Source organism: Pleurodeles waltl, chromosome 9, assembly GCF_031143425.1.
Source record: "Pleurodeles waltl isolate 20211129_DDA chromosome 9, aPleWal1.hap1.20221129, whole genome shotgun sequence".
Classification (NCBI taxonomy): Eukaryota; Metazoa; Chordata; class Amphibia; order Caudata; family Salamandridae; genus Pleurodeles; species Pleurodeles waltl.
In genome coordinates, this window is record NC_090448.1 from 1140810968 (window position 1) to 1140831997 (window position 21030).

General features: G+C 40.7%; 1 protein-coding gene across 6 annotated transcripts in view; it reads left to right on the forward strand.

Moving 5' to 3' along the window:
* NUMB (NUMB endocytic adaptor protein) overlaps nt 1–21030 on the forward strand; it is a 184917-nt gene that overhangs the window by 120970 nt on the left and 42917 nt on the right. For 4 of the 6 annotated variants that reach the window (XM_069208917.1, XM_069208920.1, XM_069208922.1 and 1 more), the window contains 5 exons: nt 6543–6617; nt 11907–11939; nt 14581–14655; nt 17648–17788; nt 20192–20396. In XM_069208917.1, the coding sequence (XP_069065018.1) occupies nt 6543–6617; nt 11907–11939; nt 14581–14655; nt 17648–17788; nt 20192–20396 (529 nt within the window). The remainder of the gene's footprint in view (nt 1–6542; nt 6618–11906; nt 11940–14580; nt 14656–17647; nt 17789–20191; nt 20397–21030) is intronic. The other 2 variants (XM_069208919.1, XM_069208921.1) reach the window with 1 other exon arrangement.

Below are 21030 nucleotides of genomic sequence, written 5' to 3' on the forward strand. Positions count from 1 at the left end.
AAACTTATTCTACTCATTCTATAATATCACCAGTATTGTTTTCGATCATGTTTCTATCTATACTGTATTAGATCTGATTTAGGCAGTTGGGGTTGAATTTCTCGCCCTTACAAGGGCAACGCCCTTTAAGGGCCTACTTCAATGTGAGTCTGATGGAATGAACTCCATTTCAATTCGGTCCTCGGTGTCACGCTAAATTCCCATACACATTCTGTGTGTAATCTTTGTCTGTCTCCAGACCATCAAGAGGACAATTGTGACGCCTGTAGATCTTTTCGATCTAAAAAGACTGTTCGGGACCGTAGAGCTTGTTGTCTCGAGATGGCATCGAAATCAAAAGAAGACACACTGGACAAGTTCGACTAGGGTCAGTCTTTTCCATCCAAGACTCCAAAGAACATTCAGAAGACGACAGCCACTGCGCGCCTGCGGCGCAATACGTGAGTATAACTGCCCCATCACACCACACAAAAGTGACTAAAAAGACTCCAACACTAGTCGTCGATCCACCACTGCCTTCGGGCCATGACCGGATTCGAAAAAAAAGTCTGCACCGAGATTTAAGACTAAGGTGCACTCTGCTTCGACCAAACAGATTCCTACAACAGTCTCTGAGTCGAGCCGAAAATCCGAAACACAACTTTGGAGCCAAAAAGATCAGCAACATCTTCGGAGCTGAAAAGAATTTCATCATCTTTGGAGCTGACACTTTCGGTTCGACCAAAACATAAACTTTCGGAGTCGAAAGCCATGGGTAGTAAAGAAACTACTTCGACCCAGGAATATACAGACATTCAACCCATTTTAGAGGTGATGGATGCCAAACAAAGAAATATACTTATTCAGAAAGACACAGGAAGAATAATTGCCTCCCCTCCAATGTCTTTTAAAAGGAAATTCTTTTAAAGACACTTCAAAAGATGTACCCCCATCAAAGAAGTTCTTCAAGCAAAAACAACAGTGAGAGGATGAAAAGCAGAATCAGCTTTCACTACCACATTCTCCTGTTCTTTCTTCCACACCACCCCCACCACCATCACCCACATATGAGGCACAACTATCAGCACATACATCCTCCGTCTCACCACACGGGATGATCTTAGTGATGACCAACAGGACACAGACTCATGGGATACATATGACTCAGATCCCATCTTACCAAATGACCCTCAGTTATATCCTGCCAGACCCTCCCCACCTGAAGATACTACAGCATATAATCAAGTAGTGATAAGGAAAGCAGGAATATAGATGCAGCTAGGAAAAGGGTGGCCTCACAAGCTGCAAATCACTGGAAGATAGCCAATTCAAAAGCTCTTTTGGCTAGATAAGACAGATCACACTGGGACGAAATGGAGGAGCTGTTACAATACCTCCCTCCAGAACACCAGAAAAGGGGACAGAAAATAGTTAATGAAGGGCAAGCGATATCCATCAATGCTATTAGATATGCTATGGACGTGGCTGACACAGCAGCCAGATCAGTTAACACCAGTGTGCTGATCAGGAGACATGCCTGGTTAAGATGTTCAGGTTTAAAACCTGAGTTACAGCAGGCAGATTTAAACATGCCCTTTTATAAAGAGAGTGCATTTGGCCATGAGGTGGACACAGATACTCAAACTTAAAAAAAGATTCAGAAACAGCTAAGGTCATGGGGGCTTTGTATACCACACCCACCGGGGTAATTTACGTAGACCACAATTTGGAGGGGGTTTCACACAATCGGCTACGGAAACAACAACCACCCATCAAAAACAATACTCACAATTCTACAGTCGAGGATCATTTAGCGGCTCCTATAGAAGATTAAACAGTAGAGGAAGAGGTAAATCCTCCATATCTAGAGGCTCCTCACAATCAAATAAACAGTGGCTTTCTCACCATCCCCACACAGCATACATCTCCTGTTGGGGGAAGACTGGTACATTTTTATCCACACTGGCAAAACATCACTACAGATCAGTGGGTTCTATCAATTATCCTAAATGGTTACTGTCTAGAACTCGCTTCCACACCACCAAACATTCCTCCTCGTTCACACAAACTAACTCCGGAGCATCTCATTCTATTAAAACAAGAAGTACAATCACTTCTACTCAAAGGTGCAATAGAAGTGGTACCTATAGCTCAACAAGGAAAAGGAGTATATTCTCTATACTTCCTTATACCAAAAAAGGATGGTATTCTCAGACCAATTCTGGATCTCAGACCCCTCAATCAGTACATCCTCCCTGATCACTTCCACATGGTTACTCTTCAGGATGTCATTCCACTACTACAAAAACATGACTACAAGACAGCATTAGATCTGAAAGATACTTACTTCCACATCCCCATACATCCAGGACATCGCAAATTTCTAAGATTTTTGATAGCAGGCAAGCATTACCAGTTCAAAGTGCTATCCTTTGGAGTAACAACAGCACCAAGGGTATTCACCAAACCTCTTGCAGTAGTAGCAGCATACCTCAGAAGACAACATATACATGTCTTTCCCTGTCTGGACGACTGGCTCATAAAAGCCAGCACCATTCAAACCTGTCAAAAGCACACACAATACACAATCGACACCCTACACAGTCTAGGGTTCACAATCAATTACCAAAAATCTTATCTCCAACCAGCGCAAATACAACCGTATTTTGGAGCAATTCTGAACACTCAGTCTGCATTAGCTTACCCAACCCCACAGAGAATTCAAGCTTTCCATAATCTCATATCACAGGTAAAATACAATCAAAATTACACAGTAAGGTTTATCATGAAACCATTAGGAATGATGGCATCGTGCATAGCAATAGTAGCCAATGCACGTTTGAACATGAGACCCCTACAACAGTTTCTCTCGCAACAGTGGTCGCAGGCACAGGGTCAACTTCATGATCTAGTGTTGTTAGACCGCCGGACTTACAACTCTGCAACAGTGGAATCACACCAACTTATCAAAAGGGTGGCCATTTCAGGACCCTGTGCCACAGACCATAATCACTACTGACAGATTGGGGAGCCCATCGCAACAATCTTACGATACAGGGAGAATGGGACTCCGTACAGCAGACTTACCACATAAACCACCTGGAATTGCTAGCAGTGTTCTTAGCACTCAAAGCATTCCAGCCACTAATCACACACAACAGTGTTAATAAAAGCTGACAACATGACAACAATCTGCAGAAACAGGGGGGACACACATCTCAATTGTCCGTTCTAGCACAGACAATTTGGAAGTGGGCCATTCACAATCGCTTTCACCTGTTGGCAGAGTATATTCTAGCGGACCTCTTAAGCAGGACGCAGCAACAAACACATGAATGGGAGATTCACCCACAAGTGATTCAACAGTAATTTTGCATGTGAGGAACACCAGACATAGACCTCTTCGCAACAAGGGAAAATGCTAAATACCCAAACTTTGCATCCAGGTACCCACACCCTCGATCCAAGGGCAATGCTCTATGGATCAATTGGTCAGGGATATTTGCTTACGCTTTTCTCCCTCTCCCACTACTTCCATTTCTGGTCAACAAGATTCATCACACCTCCCTCACTATAATACTCACAGCTCCTACTTGGGCATGTCAACACTGGTACACGTCACTGTTGGATCTGTCTGTAGTACCACATCACAAGCTTCCAAACAGACCAGACCTGTTGACTCAAAGGTCAGATCTAGCATCCCAATCCCAGTATGTTCAACCTGGCGATTTGGCTCCTGAAGTCATAGAGTTTGGATACCTACAGCTTCCATCAGAATGTATGGACATTCTAAAGGAAGCAGGTAAACCTACAACCAGGCAGTGCTATGCAGCTAAATAGAAACTTTTGTATATTACTGTCAACCCAAAAACATTGATCCACTTAAAGCATCAGTACAGGATATTGTCTTTTATTTGCTTCACTTACAAAAAGCAAAACGTGCATGCTCATCTATTAAAATTCATTTAACAGCAATATCAGCTTACCTCCAAAACAGACAACCTACTTCTCTGTTTAAAATTCCTGGCAAAAAAGCTTTTATGGAAGGCCTTAAAAGAGTTATTCCAATTACAGCTCCACCAGCTCCTTCCTGGAATCTCAACATCGTACTTGCAAGACTTATGGGCCCCCCATTTGAACCCATGCATTCTTGCGCTCTTCAATTTCTCTCATGGAAAGTTGCTTTCCTGGTAGCAATTACTTCTTCAGAGAGATTAAGTGAAATACAAGCATTCACTTTAGAAGAACCCTTCTTCCAAATTCACGAACACAAAATAGTACTTGGGACAAATCCAAAATTTCTACCTAAAGTAGTCTTACCATTTCACATCAGTCAGTGGAATTGCCAGTCCTCTTTCCACAGCCAGATTCAGTTGCTGAAAGAGCTCTCCACACTCTTGATCTCAAAAGAGCTCTCATGTATTATATAGACAGAACAAAAGATTTTAGGAAATCTAAACAACCTTTTGTAGCTTTTCAACAGCCTCATAAAGGTAATCCCATTTCCAAACAAGGATTGGCCATATGGATAGTAAAGTGTATTCAAACGTGCTATCTTAAAGCTAAAAGGCAACTATTAGTAAGACCTAAAGCACATTCTACTACAACAAAAGGAGCTTCAATTGTATTCTTAGAAAATATACCAATGGCAGTAATATGCAAAGCAGCCACATGGTCCACACCACACACATTTACTAAACACTACTGTGTGGATGTGTTTTCTCGCCAACAAGCAAATGTTGGTCAAGCAGTGCTTAGAACACTGTTTCAAACTACTTCAACGCCTACAGGCTAACCACTGCTTACTTAGAAGGAGACTGCTTTTCAGTCTATGCACAGCAAATGTATCTGCAGCTACATCTGCCATTGAACTGAAAATGTCACTTAACCAGTGTACATCTGTTCATGGTATGTAGTGCTGCAGATACGCATGCACCCTCCCTCCTTCCGGAAACCTGTAGCCGTTGTAGTCATTTCTTATGAAAATGTGTATATAAATTGTATGGAAATCTTCTTTACTTACTATATATACATGCATATAGAATTCTTCACTCCTTACTTCACCCTCCTGCGGGAAAACAATCTTAACAAAGGACTCAATGCCCATGTACACTATCACCGAGAGGAGGAGTCACTCAATCTCGTGACTCAAAAGCTTCTTAGAAGAAAAACAACTTGTAGCACTCCGAGTCCAACACTAGATGGCGGAATATGCACAGCATTTTAATCTGCAATCCTACATGCCACGAACAGATGTACACTGGGTAAGTGACATTTTCCATATATATTGCACTGTCCCTATACTACTCAGGGTGTGCCTGATACAGACAGGGACATTGCACTGTGTTGCATACAAAATGCCCTGTCCTCCGTGCGGGTGTAAGCTTGTATCTACATTCTAGCGGGCACAACATTGAAAGGCTGACTCATGATTTGAATGGCAGTCTGCCTTTAAATGAAGGGCAGCAGTGGGCAGGGATTCCTCTACAGATGAGTGCTCTGTGTGGCTAACAGCCTGTGGGAGATGCTTGGGAGGTTTCTCGGACCTCCTTACCCTCCCTCCAAGGGATGCCCTAAGGGACACACTAACTTTGCGCTTCTTCATGCGTGTTGCACTGTCAGTGTGGACCATGATGTATGTAAGTATATGGTATTTCTATAGCACAAACCTAGGTATAAGGCAGCAGAACCCTGTATATGGTCAAAGGGAAGCTTGAAGTGGGTGAGTAATAGAGGAAGCTGAGTTGTAGACCGTGATTGCTGTGTGATGCAGTGCACTTTAAAGAGGTGAGTCTTGAAATCTTTCCTAAATTGATGCACTGTTGAGGCAAGCCTGATGGGTATGTGGATGTTAGAGATGTGGGTGCATGGATGGAGAAGGTCTGTTGTCTTGGTTTTTTTTTTTTTTGCACTTCTTTGCTGTCTAGGCTGCGGGTATGCCAAGAACTAGGTGACCTTGACTGCAAGATAAGCGTGTGTGCTGGTTTTGATGGCTTTGTAAATGATACAGCTAGTTTTAAAGATGGCGTGGGTTGATCTGTTTGTGCCTGTAGCCACATTTGTGAGTCAGCAAAGACATTTTCTAATTTTCATGAGACCATCCTCTGATGCAAATATAGGAAACAAATGTCCCCAAACTCCCATCCCCTCACCGACCGGATCGCAAAGGTCCAAATGCACATCTGTGCTATCCATATTACAGAATTGGATGCACAGTTCTCTGACTGTTTCTGTAATAACAAGGTGCCACTAGAGTGCATGAAATGGACGCAAAGACCCATTGTGAACTTGGGAAGCTTTCTATGGTATGGCCTTTGATATCTGTACCTTGTGGTGGACCTTATATTGCACAAATATAGAATTTAGTATTTTTGTTGCTTTTCTCATCAGCCTCTGTGACGATGACCTCAGATACAGATCGTGCCCTTCTTATTCCCTAAATGATGCTGTTAGTTGTCTGCCACTGATAAATTGAAAAGAATCCAAATAGTGCATTTTGGGGTTGTTCCAGGAAGATCGTATGGAATGGTGCTTTTGTTAAGACGTGTTCTTTCTCCTTACAGTACCTTGGGCACGTGGAAGTCGATGAATCCAGAGGGATGCATATCTGTGAGGAGGCCGTTAAAAGACTTAAAGCGGTACTGTATACCCTTCACAATATAAAATACAAGTGAGGAAGTGGTTGGTGTTCAAGGGAATACAGCACACTTTATCGCATATGGAGATAACCTATTGATTCACTGAATAATCATTTTGTCCGGGAAAGTTTAGTCAAGAGATTAAAACATCTTTGTTACTTAAAAATGATTAAGTGGATATGAAATGGAAGTGGCAGATGACAATCAAAGCATTGAAGCACAATTCAAAAATTGAGAACCAAGTTTTAACCTTTTGGCAGCGGCTTACTTTAGGAACTGGGTTAGTTTCTGCTAATTAAATGTTCAGTATGGCCCTTGATTTTTGTGGGCTGAGATCATAAGAAATTTGACACAATCGAAGCTGCACAGTCTTTCAGCTTCCTGAAGCGTCTTGCACAAGTCTTACAGAAATGTAACGGACGGTGTCAAAAAAAGAGAAACACTTCAAAGAATCTGAGAAAAGTCAGTCAATCTAATTACAATGCAGTTGATCAAAACTGCAGGATTGCCTGCGCTGCCAGGATCACGTTTCCTACACTGCATAAAATTTACAGTTGGCAATAGCACACCGATAAATGGTGTCAGTGCCAAGTGCTGGTGGAGGGAGTGTTTGGAGTCTGAGTCAGACCATTAGCTTTGCTTGTTTCATTAAAGCGACAAATCTGCCATTGATAAGATAGATTTCTGAGTTTTCTGTGGTCAATGTAGCCGCCACGCTTGACACTTCTCTGTCTCGAGACAAGGAACTTATATGAGAAACGCACATTCGGAATGAAAGTGAATATTGTAATATCTTCGAAGATCTGCTAGACAGACTGGTTACAAAGTTGGAAATGATACACGGTGGCTAGCACGACTAGTCCTTTTCAGTGCTGCACATCCGTTTACAAAAAATACACTGTAGATTGTTCCAGCCACATGTTCTGAGCAGGAGGCTTGGTGAATTAAGTCGTCGTTATTCATACAACGTAAGGAAAGGTTAATGTGAAACTGCTCCTCTTTCCGCCTTCCTTGGTTGTGCTTTCTGCATAAGATCTTCCTTGTTTCCGAGGACAGTGACCGGCTTGCAGAATTAGTAGATGTGGAATCCTCATAGAGCTAGTTGTTGGAGATTGCTAGGTTAAGCAGATTGTTGTTAATTATCCTATCGCCAGCAATGTTTTCTGTTTTGATAGCTGTGCCATGCCGGGGGTGATGGTCAGGTAGTTGTTTGCTTTAGTGTGGGGATCATTTTTAGGGTCTGTCTATGCTTCAGGGTTCATTATTCCGAGCACATTGTCTGTGGAATGATGCACATTAAATCTTGTTTCTTTATTTGTGATGCTCAGTGATAGGTCTTGTCTGTGGTGCAGGTCAGGTCTGAGATGATTGGCCTGTATTCAGTGACTTGCTGCTGTGGACGATTAAAGTTGAGGTAGTTGCTAGCACCAAGAGTCCAATAGCATGTAGCTGAGATTAATGATGAGTTAATAATGTACTGAACATCTGGTTCTGTCATGCAATAAGTGGCTGAGACGTGGTTTAGGCATGTGGATAAACCACTGAATGCAAAACTCTCTCTGTAGTGGGCATGCACATTGGAGGAAGTCTTTATGTTCATGGTTTTCTATAAATAGTTGTTATGATTGTTGGTAAAGATCTGACTTTCTTAGGATGAATATGAAATTCAGTTTTGTTTAAGTGTGAAATCGGCATCAAACTCTGGGCCCAGCCAAGATGGCAATGAGCTCATGGCAAAGAGAGGTAGAGGATCCAGATGGCTTCAGTCTGTGGTCAGGTGTGCGTGAGGTAACGATTCAGGTTGTGAGAGGAAGCAGAACGCAGTCATTCGGGTCCCATGGGTAACACTATAATCTCTTGGAAAACTCAGGGAGGTGGTGGTTTATTGCAGCCTATATATGTGGACAAAAGTAGGTGTCTCCTGGATTTAGAGATGGTTCATCTTGTGCAAGAGACAATATGGTATTCCTGACGATAAACTTTTCCTGACGGAGTGTCAAGAATTTGAGTTTCCGATGGTTCCTGAGGAAGATATGAAACCAGGTTTCAGTGGAAGTTGTGGACAAAAGTAGAATCGCATTCACCATGTTCTCTCAAATTATGCTAGTTATTCTTAATCAAAGTTTCAGGTTGCTGGGAGAGAGGCTTGCTATGTGTGTGAGCTAGAATGAGAACTTCCTGTGACATAGACAAGGGATAAGATAGCAGAGAATTGGTGAATACTGTGGGTGCAGGCATGTTGACTGAGCTTCTGGTGCCTCATGAAGCATCCACACTAGCACAGTAATGTGAGTAATAGCTTAGTTTGGCCTTATAATAACCGCTTCATGAAAGTGACGGTGGTATTATTGAGTAGTACATGTTTATTGTCACTTAAAAGCGGTTACATGCTTATATCGAGCCATACGCACCAACTTTCTTACTGGCTTAACTGAACTGAAGGACAAGTTATACTTTGGGTTGCACAGGTTGAATTTAAACTCTGTGGTGCTGATTAGAAGTGGGAAGGATAAGGGTGAGGTGTTTACTAGGTGTGGTCAGTAACTCCTGTTTCTAGTTCTCTTAAAACTGAGCTGTTTATGGGAGTGGTGTTTTCCCTCACAAAGTCCTAAAGGGTGCCTTTATTTATCCCATGTTTTCTCCCACATACATTTAGGCCGGTATAAACTGCTGATGTTTATCAGATGAGTATTGTATTTTGCGGTGTTTTGCTAAATAGCTCGGAATTCCAATCCCTCCACAAACAGACGTTTGCACAGGCATTTCATTTGACCATCTTACCCATAAGCAGGCCCTGTGTAACCTTGTCATTAAAGTACCTTCTCGTTTTAAATAGCTCAATCGTTTGTATTTTCATTGTTTGACCATTCACAATTGGTTTTAATACATTTTCTTGTTTTAGCAGGTAAAGAAAATTAATCTGTCTGTTGAAAATTCACATGTGTTTCAATTAACTACATTGATGCATGATAACTTTTTCTATTAACTTTGCTAGATTGATCTTTCCCTGCCAACAAAGTTTAACATGTTTCGGCTATGAACAAAATTAACCATTAACTATCCTTTAGGGATAAAGTGTTCTGCTAAACCGCCTGTAGCTTTCAAGCACTGATTATTACTGACTGTTTAATAAAAATACATTTCGACTTGGCAGCAGTTTCTGGACCCTCTAAGTAGTTGTAAAATCTTGCCAAAATCTTTTCTTCCCAGCAAAATGATTACAAAAAATATCGTTATTCAGTTATCAAAGGCATAACATAGAATTAACTCATGCTATTTACGGTGCTTATGCTAGGTCTAAATGAAATGCTACCTGTAGTTAAGAATACATTCTCCAACTTTAGGCTTTTAACTCTTTTGTATTTAGTTTTAAACAGAAATAGCAAAAATAGAAACATTGTAAAATGCAACAGGGTCATATAATGTGCGTCTGGATTATAGGTACATTCACTTCATATGACTCAAGGGAGCATATAGTATCAGAAGTAACAGTTGGGGCTGTAGAGTCACGTTGTACGGAGTAAATTCTATACCATCTTTCATAATGTAACACTGGGGATCTGTTATTTCTTTCAACATTTCATAACCAGACATTGGTCTTTCTACATTACTGCCATTTTAGCCACTTTGGCCTGAACTTTTGTTTATTTTTGAGTTGAAGCACCTATTCCTATTTTCCACTTTACCTGATTTTTACAGATCAGAGCAAGAACTTCCCCCCCGCCGCCCACTTCCGCTAGCTCTCCAGCTATATGATGTTCATTCAGCCCTTTCCCTGCATGCCGGTATCCTTGTGGGATTTGCCTCCTAATAAATTCACTGCAGCAGCTGAATCCCAAGATGTGACATGTACTAATTCTTAAATTATTCACTTCTATATTAGATTGCACAACATTTTTGATACTCAAAGTCCTCGGAGTAATGATCAAGTCATATCTTTAGTCAAGTGGAGGCTTTAGACCATACATAGTGAATTACCCATTTATTTTGTATATATGCAGAAAGAAACGTATCGCAAGCAAAATATTTTTTACATATGTGACATTATCTTTTACCTCTCAACTGCTGCAGAAAAAGTCTCTACATTTATATTTGAATGTAAAGATTACCCTACGCATAAGTAACAACGGCTACACAATTTCTTGCCCATCTAATTTATATTTTTAACATTTATTCTGCACAGCTTCTTTGACACTTTCTCATACACTCTGTCAGTTCCTACAAAATGGACAAGAGCGCCTTAAAAAGTGCAGGTTGTTACATTTTTAAGATCAGCATCGTGAAAAGCAGAAGCCTGATGATACATCTGCCCAAGTGACTAACAAAATGGCCTGATCTGTAGTTACTTAAAAAAAAGTTAGAAGGATTCATATCCTTTTAAAAGCATGTGGTGTTCTTCAGACTCAAGGACTGCATTTTCTTACTTTCTTGTTTGTGGAAAATAAAAGAATATGTTTTTTGGTGCTGATGGTCTCAGCCTGCACTTTGTCAACTCTTTGATTTTACTTTCTGTTTGAGGGTGAAGGCAGTTTGCCTAGTTGAGGACAACCCAAGTAAATAAAATGCTTACAAAAAGTAAAAAATCAAAATAAATGGAAGTAAGGAATGTCATACTTTATTTTTTTAAAGTATTATACGCCCTTAGCACAAAAGTGTGCCAAACTAGAAAATGAATACAGCCATACAAACTTGTAATCTTAAGAGCTACATTTCCGACAGTAAGGTTGTGGCAAATGGACTGCATATGTTTGTTGAAAATTCATCTTTTTGATGTTACATCTTCATAGGACTGGACTCTTTTCTAGCTTGGCATGTACTTACTATTGACCCAATTTGTTTATTTAGGATAACTAAGGCAGACCAATTTGCCTGCATTAATATTTGTTTAAGTAGTTTTGTCTGGGGAGAAATCCATTAAAATTTTAAGTCGGCAATTATTTCCCATTGAATTACAAACCAAACAATTACTGATCGTCCAATTGCTGCCGAGTTTGTCCTTCAAACTTTGAAAACTAAACTTTCCAATGCAGCTAAATCAAGCCATTATACGTACTTTGCATGGGCTAACTGGGTCTTTGTTTCCTCCCTCGATACTTGAACTTACTCTCTTCTTCCATATAATCAACTTGACAACATTCAGGATTTCCAATTTACCTGCCATTATTTACAGTTTATCCCTAATACCCCATCTCCATTCCCAACTTTTGTGTGCATGTTGATTTTTAAACCCTGGGACACCTTAAGCAACCTTCAGTAATAGTACTCGACTTGTCCCCCCTGTTCCTCCAGGAAAGGAAGTTCTTCAAAGGCTTCTTTGGAAAAGTAAGTTCATGCCACGTTTGTGCTTAAATGGTAAGGAGTTACACCACTGGTATGGCGTCTCAGTGCACCATAACATCGAGAGGCTTGTACTTGCTCTCTCTAGTGCTCGCTTTCACTTCCTTGGTCTCATTACTGACGGAATTATTGATGTGTACAGTGTGAAGATGTACCTGTAGAATAATCACTTGTAAATGTATGGCTCTTGCTTGCAAATGTATGGTTGAAAACGTGTTTGTAGAGTTTGTGATACGTTAACTTAGGTAACCCTCCAAAAGTCATATGCTTGTAGTTTATCTCAAAATGTTTCAATCATTAAAAGCTTAAAGTTTGGACTTTTGACACTATTGACATCCTTGTACCTCCCCAACACCGTCCTGCGGCTCCTGTTGTCACAGAATGGCAGAGCAGAATGTGTGCATGTCATCCTGACAACAGATTCTGATAGAGATGGAACACAGCCAATGCTTTTGAGGGCCAAAAAAGATCACATATATATCATATGCCCCACAAACATAATTTTACAGCAGTAATCATCTAGTCAGCTGGTACTTATGTGAATATAATTACCCTCTCTCCTCGTTTTTTTCCCTTGCTTTTGACTTGGAACCCTCAAGTTGGTTCAATGGCAATTATATCACCTTAGTGTGTGATGCCTTCATTTCTAATACTCTACCAAGTGACCATAACATATCCACAAATCAGTCAGTTCAATGGTTTACTACATCATCCGCTTTTAATGCTAGTAGATGATTTCAGACACCTTTGACACAAGCAGTGAGATTTATCACTGCTCCTCTCTGTCATCGTAACAACTTGCTGATCACTTTTGGGGAAATCCGGTTAGAGGAACCTTGCTCTCTGCCTAAGATTTCTTGAGATTTTGCAGAGGTCTGAAGACTCGTCACTTATTCTCTGCTGGCAGCTAGTTCTCCTTTTGCATCCTGGGCCCTGTTAAACTATCCTTCTTCGCACTTCCATGTGGCCAGATGGCTAAGAAGCAGACCCTTTAAGAAGCCAGCCCTAGACCATCGTATCTACAGTGGTTATATGGCGCATATAGGAATAGGACGGTTATCAGTCTTATCCTGAAGGAATACTCTTCATGTGCAGTCTTCTTGTCCTCCCATTGAAGTCACTGTGAGACGGCTGCCACCTGCGTTTTGGTCTTTACACAAACAACAGATGAATACATTTATTTACGGTGACGGCACTAAGCAAATTGGTGTTCCCAATGGCTGCACAAGAAAACCTGGTGACCATGTGCTTGCAATATAAAAATTAAACAAAACAATAACCTTCACTTATTAGTCTTTACGCGTATTATAGGAAAATGCGATTCTTATTGGCACAAAGAAAAGTTAGCATTAAATTACTATAACCTGAAAATATTGTTTTTACACAAACCGATGAGTTTAGAAATTGGACCAGGACTGGAAAGGAAAAAGCATTTACGAAATATTGGCTTACTAGCCCTGGCACTGAAGAGCACTTCTTTTTAGGTGGAGGTACACAAGCGAGCAGCAAAAAGTCTGTCACTCATGTTGTTTGACGTAAATGTTTCTTACTGTGCTTATCTTCTGCTACATATCGTTTGAAGCATTGCATACACTGATAACTTCATGTGCGATAAACCAGCACATTCGTTCAGCTCTACGCAGAAGTAAAGGGTCTGCATTATCATAGTAAAGTTTTAATTCTACATTTTATTATAAAATGTTAGTGGGATGATTCTGTGCAAAGATCCATACGTGTTTTATAATATCAGGACCATTGTGCTTTTTTTGAGAATATATCAATATAGCGCTTTCTAAATAGCCTTTCATTTTTGGTCCTTGAAGTGATTTATGGTAAAATTATATACATAAAACATGGATTATATTTCAATTTCAATTTGCTTTTTATCTTTGGTTTGGGGATGGGTAATATCAAATGTTTTATTACAAAAATAGGCTGGATGGGAGTAAAAAACTGAAAGAAGTGTATTTTGGTTTGAAACATTCTTACACGTTTACCAGAAAAATAGATGTGAAACACTTCATGCTTCCTTCCAGGATTGTCATAAAGGATGGGGGACGTGGCTCTGTGGGATAAAAGACAGTGTACTCCAACACTGCAGGATACACAGACATCACTAGTGATAAGAAATTAAGCATTTGATATTAAGGACATTTGCAAACGTCTCTTTAGTTGGGGCTTAGTTCATTCCATGGCAATTTTTGAAAGAGTTTGGGTGGATTTTACAGCAGAAAGGGACTTCACTTTCAAATGTGCCTGTTGCTTACAGTTAAAGATGTCACTCCTTCAGAAGCTACCAATGGTGTAACTCCTTATTCATCAATGTGTACATTTAGATTTTTGGGTGTACATTTTCATAATTAAGAATTATACTGACAAATCTTTGCATTTCACAATTTGATAACCTGTACTGGCCCTATCCTCTTCCAGTGTGTTTCTGTGATCTTGGCTTTTGCTTGGTTTCATCTTGGAATGGTTTAGAGTTTGGTTTGGAGTCTCTGGCTTTGGGCATACTTAAACATGGTCTTGGAGCTGCACTCACACCAGCTGCTCTTTGGTGCTCACTACATGTGCTTATTGCCCTGCTATGTGCTGTGTATAACTCTGTGTTTCATTCCATTGAAAGACTGGGAAGAAGGCAGTGAAGGCGGTCCTGTGGGTTTCAGCCGACGGACTAAGAGTGGTGGATGAGAAAACAAAGGTTAGACATACTGATCAGCTGAAAGTTTATGTTGTGTGATGTTGTTAGACACCTTGGGAAATGAGTTGAAGTGTATAATAGATTTTATTTTCCCATGTCTACGTGATGGACCCAGCATCTCTGAAGTCAACATTCTGCTTTTCAAGGATAAAGTATTTTTGTCCAGCGCATGGGAATGTACAAACAGGACATTTGCATGAGTTAATGTATTAAAAAGTATTTGCAAAAGTTATGTTCATGTTCACAATTGTATTTCTTAAACTGCTTTATTGAACTGTATTACTTTCATACAATTCACTGCCCCTGCTTGGTATTAAACCCTGAAATCTCATTCACTGGCACATTCCATTGCTGTTCATGGCATAAACACGGTTTAGCAGAATATGTAACAAATTCCCGATCGGAAACCCTCCACAAGACTTGTGTAATTAGCAGCTAGATCTGTAATTCTGAAATAATCCGATTTACTTAACTGGGATATTAATGGATTTAACTTTCTCTTCCTTAGTTCCAATGTTTACAGCTACCTACACATTTCCATTTTTGTAGTGATAGTTAAGATGTGGTTAACACAAATATATAACTCCTTTAGCAAACAAAACATTAAAAAACAGAAACTCAACAAACTTTAAATTAAAGAAAATAATAAATGCCCCTTGGATGTTTTGTCATCCAGTTGCCAGAATACACAGTGCCCTGGTTTCACAAATCTTGTGTCCACCAACACCCTGTTTAGGTGTATTTCCTCAGTACAGCAATGATTTGTTGTTTTATAGAATTGCAAGTATAGTATTTCAAAGTCTACTATAGCTGAGAAAGGAACCTACTTTTCTTTCTTTCTCTTTTCCTTTCTTTACTTATTTCTGTTTCTTTTTTCCTTCTTCCCTCTTTCCTTCTTTCCATTCTTCACTTCTTTTCTTCTTTTGTCCCTTCTTTCTCCTTCTCGTTTTCTCTTTTCAGCTTTCTCTCTTTACTTCTATTTCTTTCTCTTTTTCTTTCTTTAAGGAAAGAGGCTTGCAGACAGTGCCAAACTGATGGATTTGGTTAGGTCGTCTGTGTCAGGCAGGGCCTTATGATTTTGCTAAATTACATCTTTCACTACGGTGTTAGCGTATCAGCTCACTTCATACACTAGCTGACTCTGCTATGAGTTACGGCATGTTTCACAAGGAACACATCCACACCTAAAGCAGTTCTCTTCAGCACCAGGAAGTACTATGGTAACGCAGATTTTTTTTTACCCAAAAACTATTTGGGCTGTAGCAAATGATTTTTTTTTAAAGTAGATTGATGAACGGCCAGCATATTCCCAAATAACAAAGTTTTACGAAAACCATGACAAAATAAGAATTGTCAGAATGGAGCAGGGTGGAGAGCTACTTGTGTCTTCGCTGTGCTGAAGAATAGGGGTACCTTCCTCCATATGATCTGGGGCTATTCGGGTGTGACATGATTCTAGGAATCTGTCATTACAAAACTAGAGGGGGTAGTTGGCACTGTTATTCACAGAACGCCTCTATTTATACTGCCAGGCATACCTAACGAAGTGGATATCCCCAGGAAGCAGTTGCTGTTTTGTATTTTGGGTTCTGTTGTTTCCAAAAGACATCTAGCTAGATTCTGGGGAGGGAGCGTGGTCCGAACACGAGACATGTGGAGGAAAGGCATGAATTGTTTCATGGAGGCTGAGAGGGTGGTGTATGAATGAAGAGGCTGTCCAAAGATGTTTGAAAAAATCTGGGTGAGCAGAAGGACATACCACGTTCTCACAGGTGACTTGGTTGCCATATCGGGTGATGAGGCTCAAACTTGATGCTGACCCCGACATGGTGTACCCAGTCATGGACCCAGTACTGAGACATTTGCTGGGTGTGGATTGAGGGTTGTTGGCCCTCCAGGGAGTGGAAGGGACATTGAGGGTCATGTTGTGTGGGGTCTGTTTGAGCATGATGCGCATGTCCCTTTGTTTTTTTTGTGTAAAATATATTTTTCTAAAACAAAGAATTGCCAGAAGGCTGCCAGCTAACGCCAGACCAATTGGCTTTGCTAATGTTGTTTCCTTTTCTTCTGTTCTGTTGCTACCTCGTCATTGAAGCCTACCCATTTGAGCAGCATTGGGAAAGTAAGGAGTAAGGGTTGTCACTTGTAGAACTTGTTAATTTTGTGGAAATAAGTGTATTCAGATATTCAGAGCTCATCTATTTTTATTGTCCGTGTCGCACACCCAGGTCACTTTCAGTTTAGATTTTGAAAGTTAGAATGACTTAGCGAAGCAGCATGGCAGAAACAAAACCATGTGCTGGGGGGGTGAGCTCTGATAAAACCCACCAAGCAACTTCAAACAGAAATTGTTAAGAAAAGTAAAGGTGTGAGTATGTTAACTAATGAGGGACAACCCTCAGATGACTAGTCCAGAAGCGGTCAAGGAAAAACCTGGAGAGGAGTCGGAACTATCTTATGTAAGTGAATTAGAACTGTTAGAGCCACGAAGTGTATATGCAGATAAGCTACCTATCATGAGATCGGGCGAACCTTACCAATACCTCTTGGTTATCTGATGCCTCATACATAGGATTATCACCAATCCATTTAAAAGAGAAGCACTCCCTAACAGTGCCACCCATGCCCATCCAACTTGCTCATCTTCTCTGCACCATGAAGTTGACCCTTGCACATCCACTCTTCAGTGGAGTGCACAGGATGCATGTGGCACTCCAAGATTTGATCTTACTACCTTTAACTGTAGCAGGCATCTCCCCTTCAGTAAGGAAAAAGGTAAAAGAGCCCCAACTTTCTACACTACTGCAGATTGTGAATTATTTGCACAGTTTAATACGATCCGTATAACCGCTTTGTTGGACCTGAAGCCGCTGTCCTTGTTTTATGCCTTTCTGCATTTATTATATCCAGTAGTAATTCTCCAGTGGTTCATTGTTCTCCCTGTAAATGTCCATCTAACTATGTTTCCTGTTGTGTATTTTATTTTTAACAGGATCTTATTGTAGATCAGACCATCGAGAAAGTTTCGTTCTGCGCCCCTGATAGGAACTTTGATCGGGCTTTTTCTTACATCTGTCGAGATGGCACAACAAGACGTTGGATTTGCCATTGTTTTATGGCTGTTAAAGACACTGTGAGTATTAGCATGGTTGGCCGAAGGCATTTCGATTATTGTCTGGAAACGAAGTTCACAGTTTACATTCCCTTTGATGTTGATTCCTGGTCATTTGTTCATATTCTTTGCACGAGTAAAAAATGGTGGCACCCTGGAAAGCCCGAACACAACTGTTTGGTGAAAGCTCTTTAATAAAAAATGGTTTGTATGTGGGCATGATGTACCACTGAACATGTTGTAATGCTGTGGTACCAGAATATTGTCTGACAGACTCATTGTGTCCTAAATATCGTTTACAAAAATATCATCCCTATGTAGTCAGTAATGGAAAATCTGCACCCAGAAAGCAGATAACTACCACCGGTAAGTGGTAATCCTGTCAGCTTGTTTTAGAGAGCTGCTTTAGTAAACCACTAACTCAGCTAAGGCTCCAGAATTGTGGCAGAGAATGTGTATTGTCACAGTGGGTGGATGAATCGGGTAATTAACAATGGGCTAGTTTGTAAAGTCCTTCGTAGGTGGTTGTCACTATGACTTCCATTGGCATTTTCCTTGCAGATTCAGGTTATCCCTTCCTAAAAAGGAACACGAGTGATAATTTAAGCTCATAACTTTCGGCATGATTTGGAGTTTGGAGGACAGGAACTCAGGCAGATGCCCAGGCCACCTTATAACAGGTGACGTACGATATAATGCGCTTGAAATAAGGCGGGCAGCATGTATGTCACGTTTGTGATGGAACACGCCATCCGCAAAACTCTAAATCAGGCCCTAATTTACACTAACCTCCCCCTCTCTGAAATAGTTGCTATTATCAGTTTAGCTGTTGAGCTGGGCTACAGGATTTTGACAATCTTGGCGGTTCGGCCATGTAGTTTTACGTGATTGTTCTCTACCCTGGTCTTCGACCTCAGTCGTACCTTTTCAGACCTTTCAGGAATGCATTGGATTGTGTGGTACGTTAACACCACTTCCTTAAATGTTTAGTTGCCTCTCTTGAAATAATTAGATGAATGTACTAAATTCATGTACTGTAATTTCAAACCATGTTTTCTCTCTTCAATCCGTGGTGCTCTAGGACTGAAGCTTGATTGAGTTGAACCAGAAGTTAAACTCCCAGAAAGTATTGTGTTGTTAAATGAAGGCTCAGATTTGGGACATGATGTCCTCGAGGCACCCTTGCACTTTATCCCACACAGGGTGGCAAAGTGTTGCAGAACAGTGTAGCAGAATGCAGCCCTGTATGTAACTGTGACCCTAATTCCAGTGCTTTCTTTCCCAGCATGAGGCTCTTCCCAGCCTAGAAAACAGCGCCTAAAGCAAATGGCCCTCTCCATACATTCGCATTTTTAATGCCATTGAGAGAAGGCACCACAGAGTAGTCTTTTAAGTGCATGTGAAAGTAATCGGCTGATGTTGCAGCTGAGATTTGATATACAGTTTACAGTTAAAGCTCACAATGTTCTATTTTTACCAATTGCATTGTCTGGATTTATGTTTTAGTATGATAAAAGATCAACATTAGGTGAAATTGTTTTCTTTTGAATGATTCTCAAGTCTGTCATTCATAACTGGCTGGACAATTGCTGTGCAGTTTCACAGGTTCGGGAATTAAAAAATCTATATATAGTTTTCCCTATAAAGCTGCAACATCCGCAGATGTGCACATATTTGTTTTACAGTCCTGGTTTTCTGTTGCCTGCAATGCTTTATCCTGTATGGTAGCTTATAGCGGGCATCGGAATGTGATTCTGCATGTATCTATTAAATAAATGTGGACTTTTTGTTTTGATGACGCTTTGTTTTCTCCACAGAGTGAATATGGATAAATGTAGGAGAAAATGTAAACAAATCAAATAACATGAAGCCAGAGCCATATTCAGTTTCTAATGCTAAACATTTCATATTGACCGGGAGTCTCAGTCCCAGCTTGTTACTCTCCCATATAATATTAAAGGCAAGGCACTGGGCGTGAGTCGGGCCATGGGGATGGGCTGTGTGTGGTTTTTGTTTGTGTTTTTAACTTAAGTGATTTTGGTTGAAAGCAGCACAGCTCAATAGTCAGTTATTGTATGATTAAAAAGTGCCACTTTTGTTTATGCCTTTAAGCTTACTTATCTGCAATTCAAACAAGGTTTTTTTATGAGGCAAACAGCACATCTATCAGATTCCTTGCTTCAGTTATTTACTTTAGTGTTTGGTGTACTCTCACAGCCCTTACATATCTAATTCTTGAAAATGGTTGACTTGGAAGAAGGTAAAGAATATTTTCAGTTGTTGCCAAGAAGAACAGGTGTATGCCTTCTGAGGATGGTGACTCTCGGCTTGCCTCAGCAGAGATTGCCGAGGACAGGAAACGGTCAATGTCCGTTTGCCACAGTGGTGCTTCCTCAAAAATAAGGTATGTGGTTTCCCTTTCAGGGAGAAAGATTGAGCCATGCGGTTGGCTGTGCATTTGCTGCATGTTTGGAGCGGAAACAAAAAAGAGAAAAGGAGTGTGGCGTCACCGCTACCTTTGACGCGAGCCGGACCACGTTCACAAGAGAGGGGTCGTTCAGGGTAACCACAGCGACGGAGCAAGCAGAGAGGGAGGAAGTGATGAGGCAAATTCAGGATTCTAAGAAAGGTAACCAAGCTGTTTTAGTGGCCAGTATGTCCACATTTGTTTGATCTGTATTTTGCTTGATGCGTTGTTTTAAAAGTTTGCATTTTGATGGCCAAAGATTTTTTTCAGGATTTTTTTAACAATGCGTGCAGAGAGGAGTGAACCCCAATGCAACTGTTGCGCACTGAAATTCAGGTTCATGTGTGCATATGAAATAAATAGTAAAGTATACGAAAAGGTGATGGGTGGAATACATGAATTAATCTCAGCTACTGGTAATTACTCCGGTCCGCATCCCAGTCCATCATTATTTGGTACACCATGGCACCTCAGCTTAGACTCGGCCATATGCAAATCAGTCTTGACACTGCCCCAGTGGAAAAAGTCTACCCTGAACTTCTAGGGCTGGTTCTCCCTGAAATGGAACACAAGCAACCCAGGACAGGTTTCTCCCCAGTTAGGGGTCATCAGCCAGGTGTAGCTTTGTCTAGTGACACAGCGTGTGCTGCCTGCAAGGCCTTGACTGTTTTGTATTTGAGCAAGGTCAAGACTGATTTGCATATGGCTGGATCCGAACTGAGGTGGCATGGTGTGCAAATTAACAATGAACCGTAATGCTGCCCAAGTAACTACCAGTGACTGAGATTCATTTAAT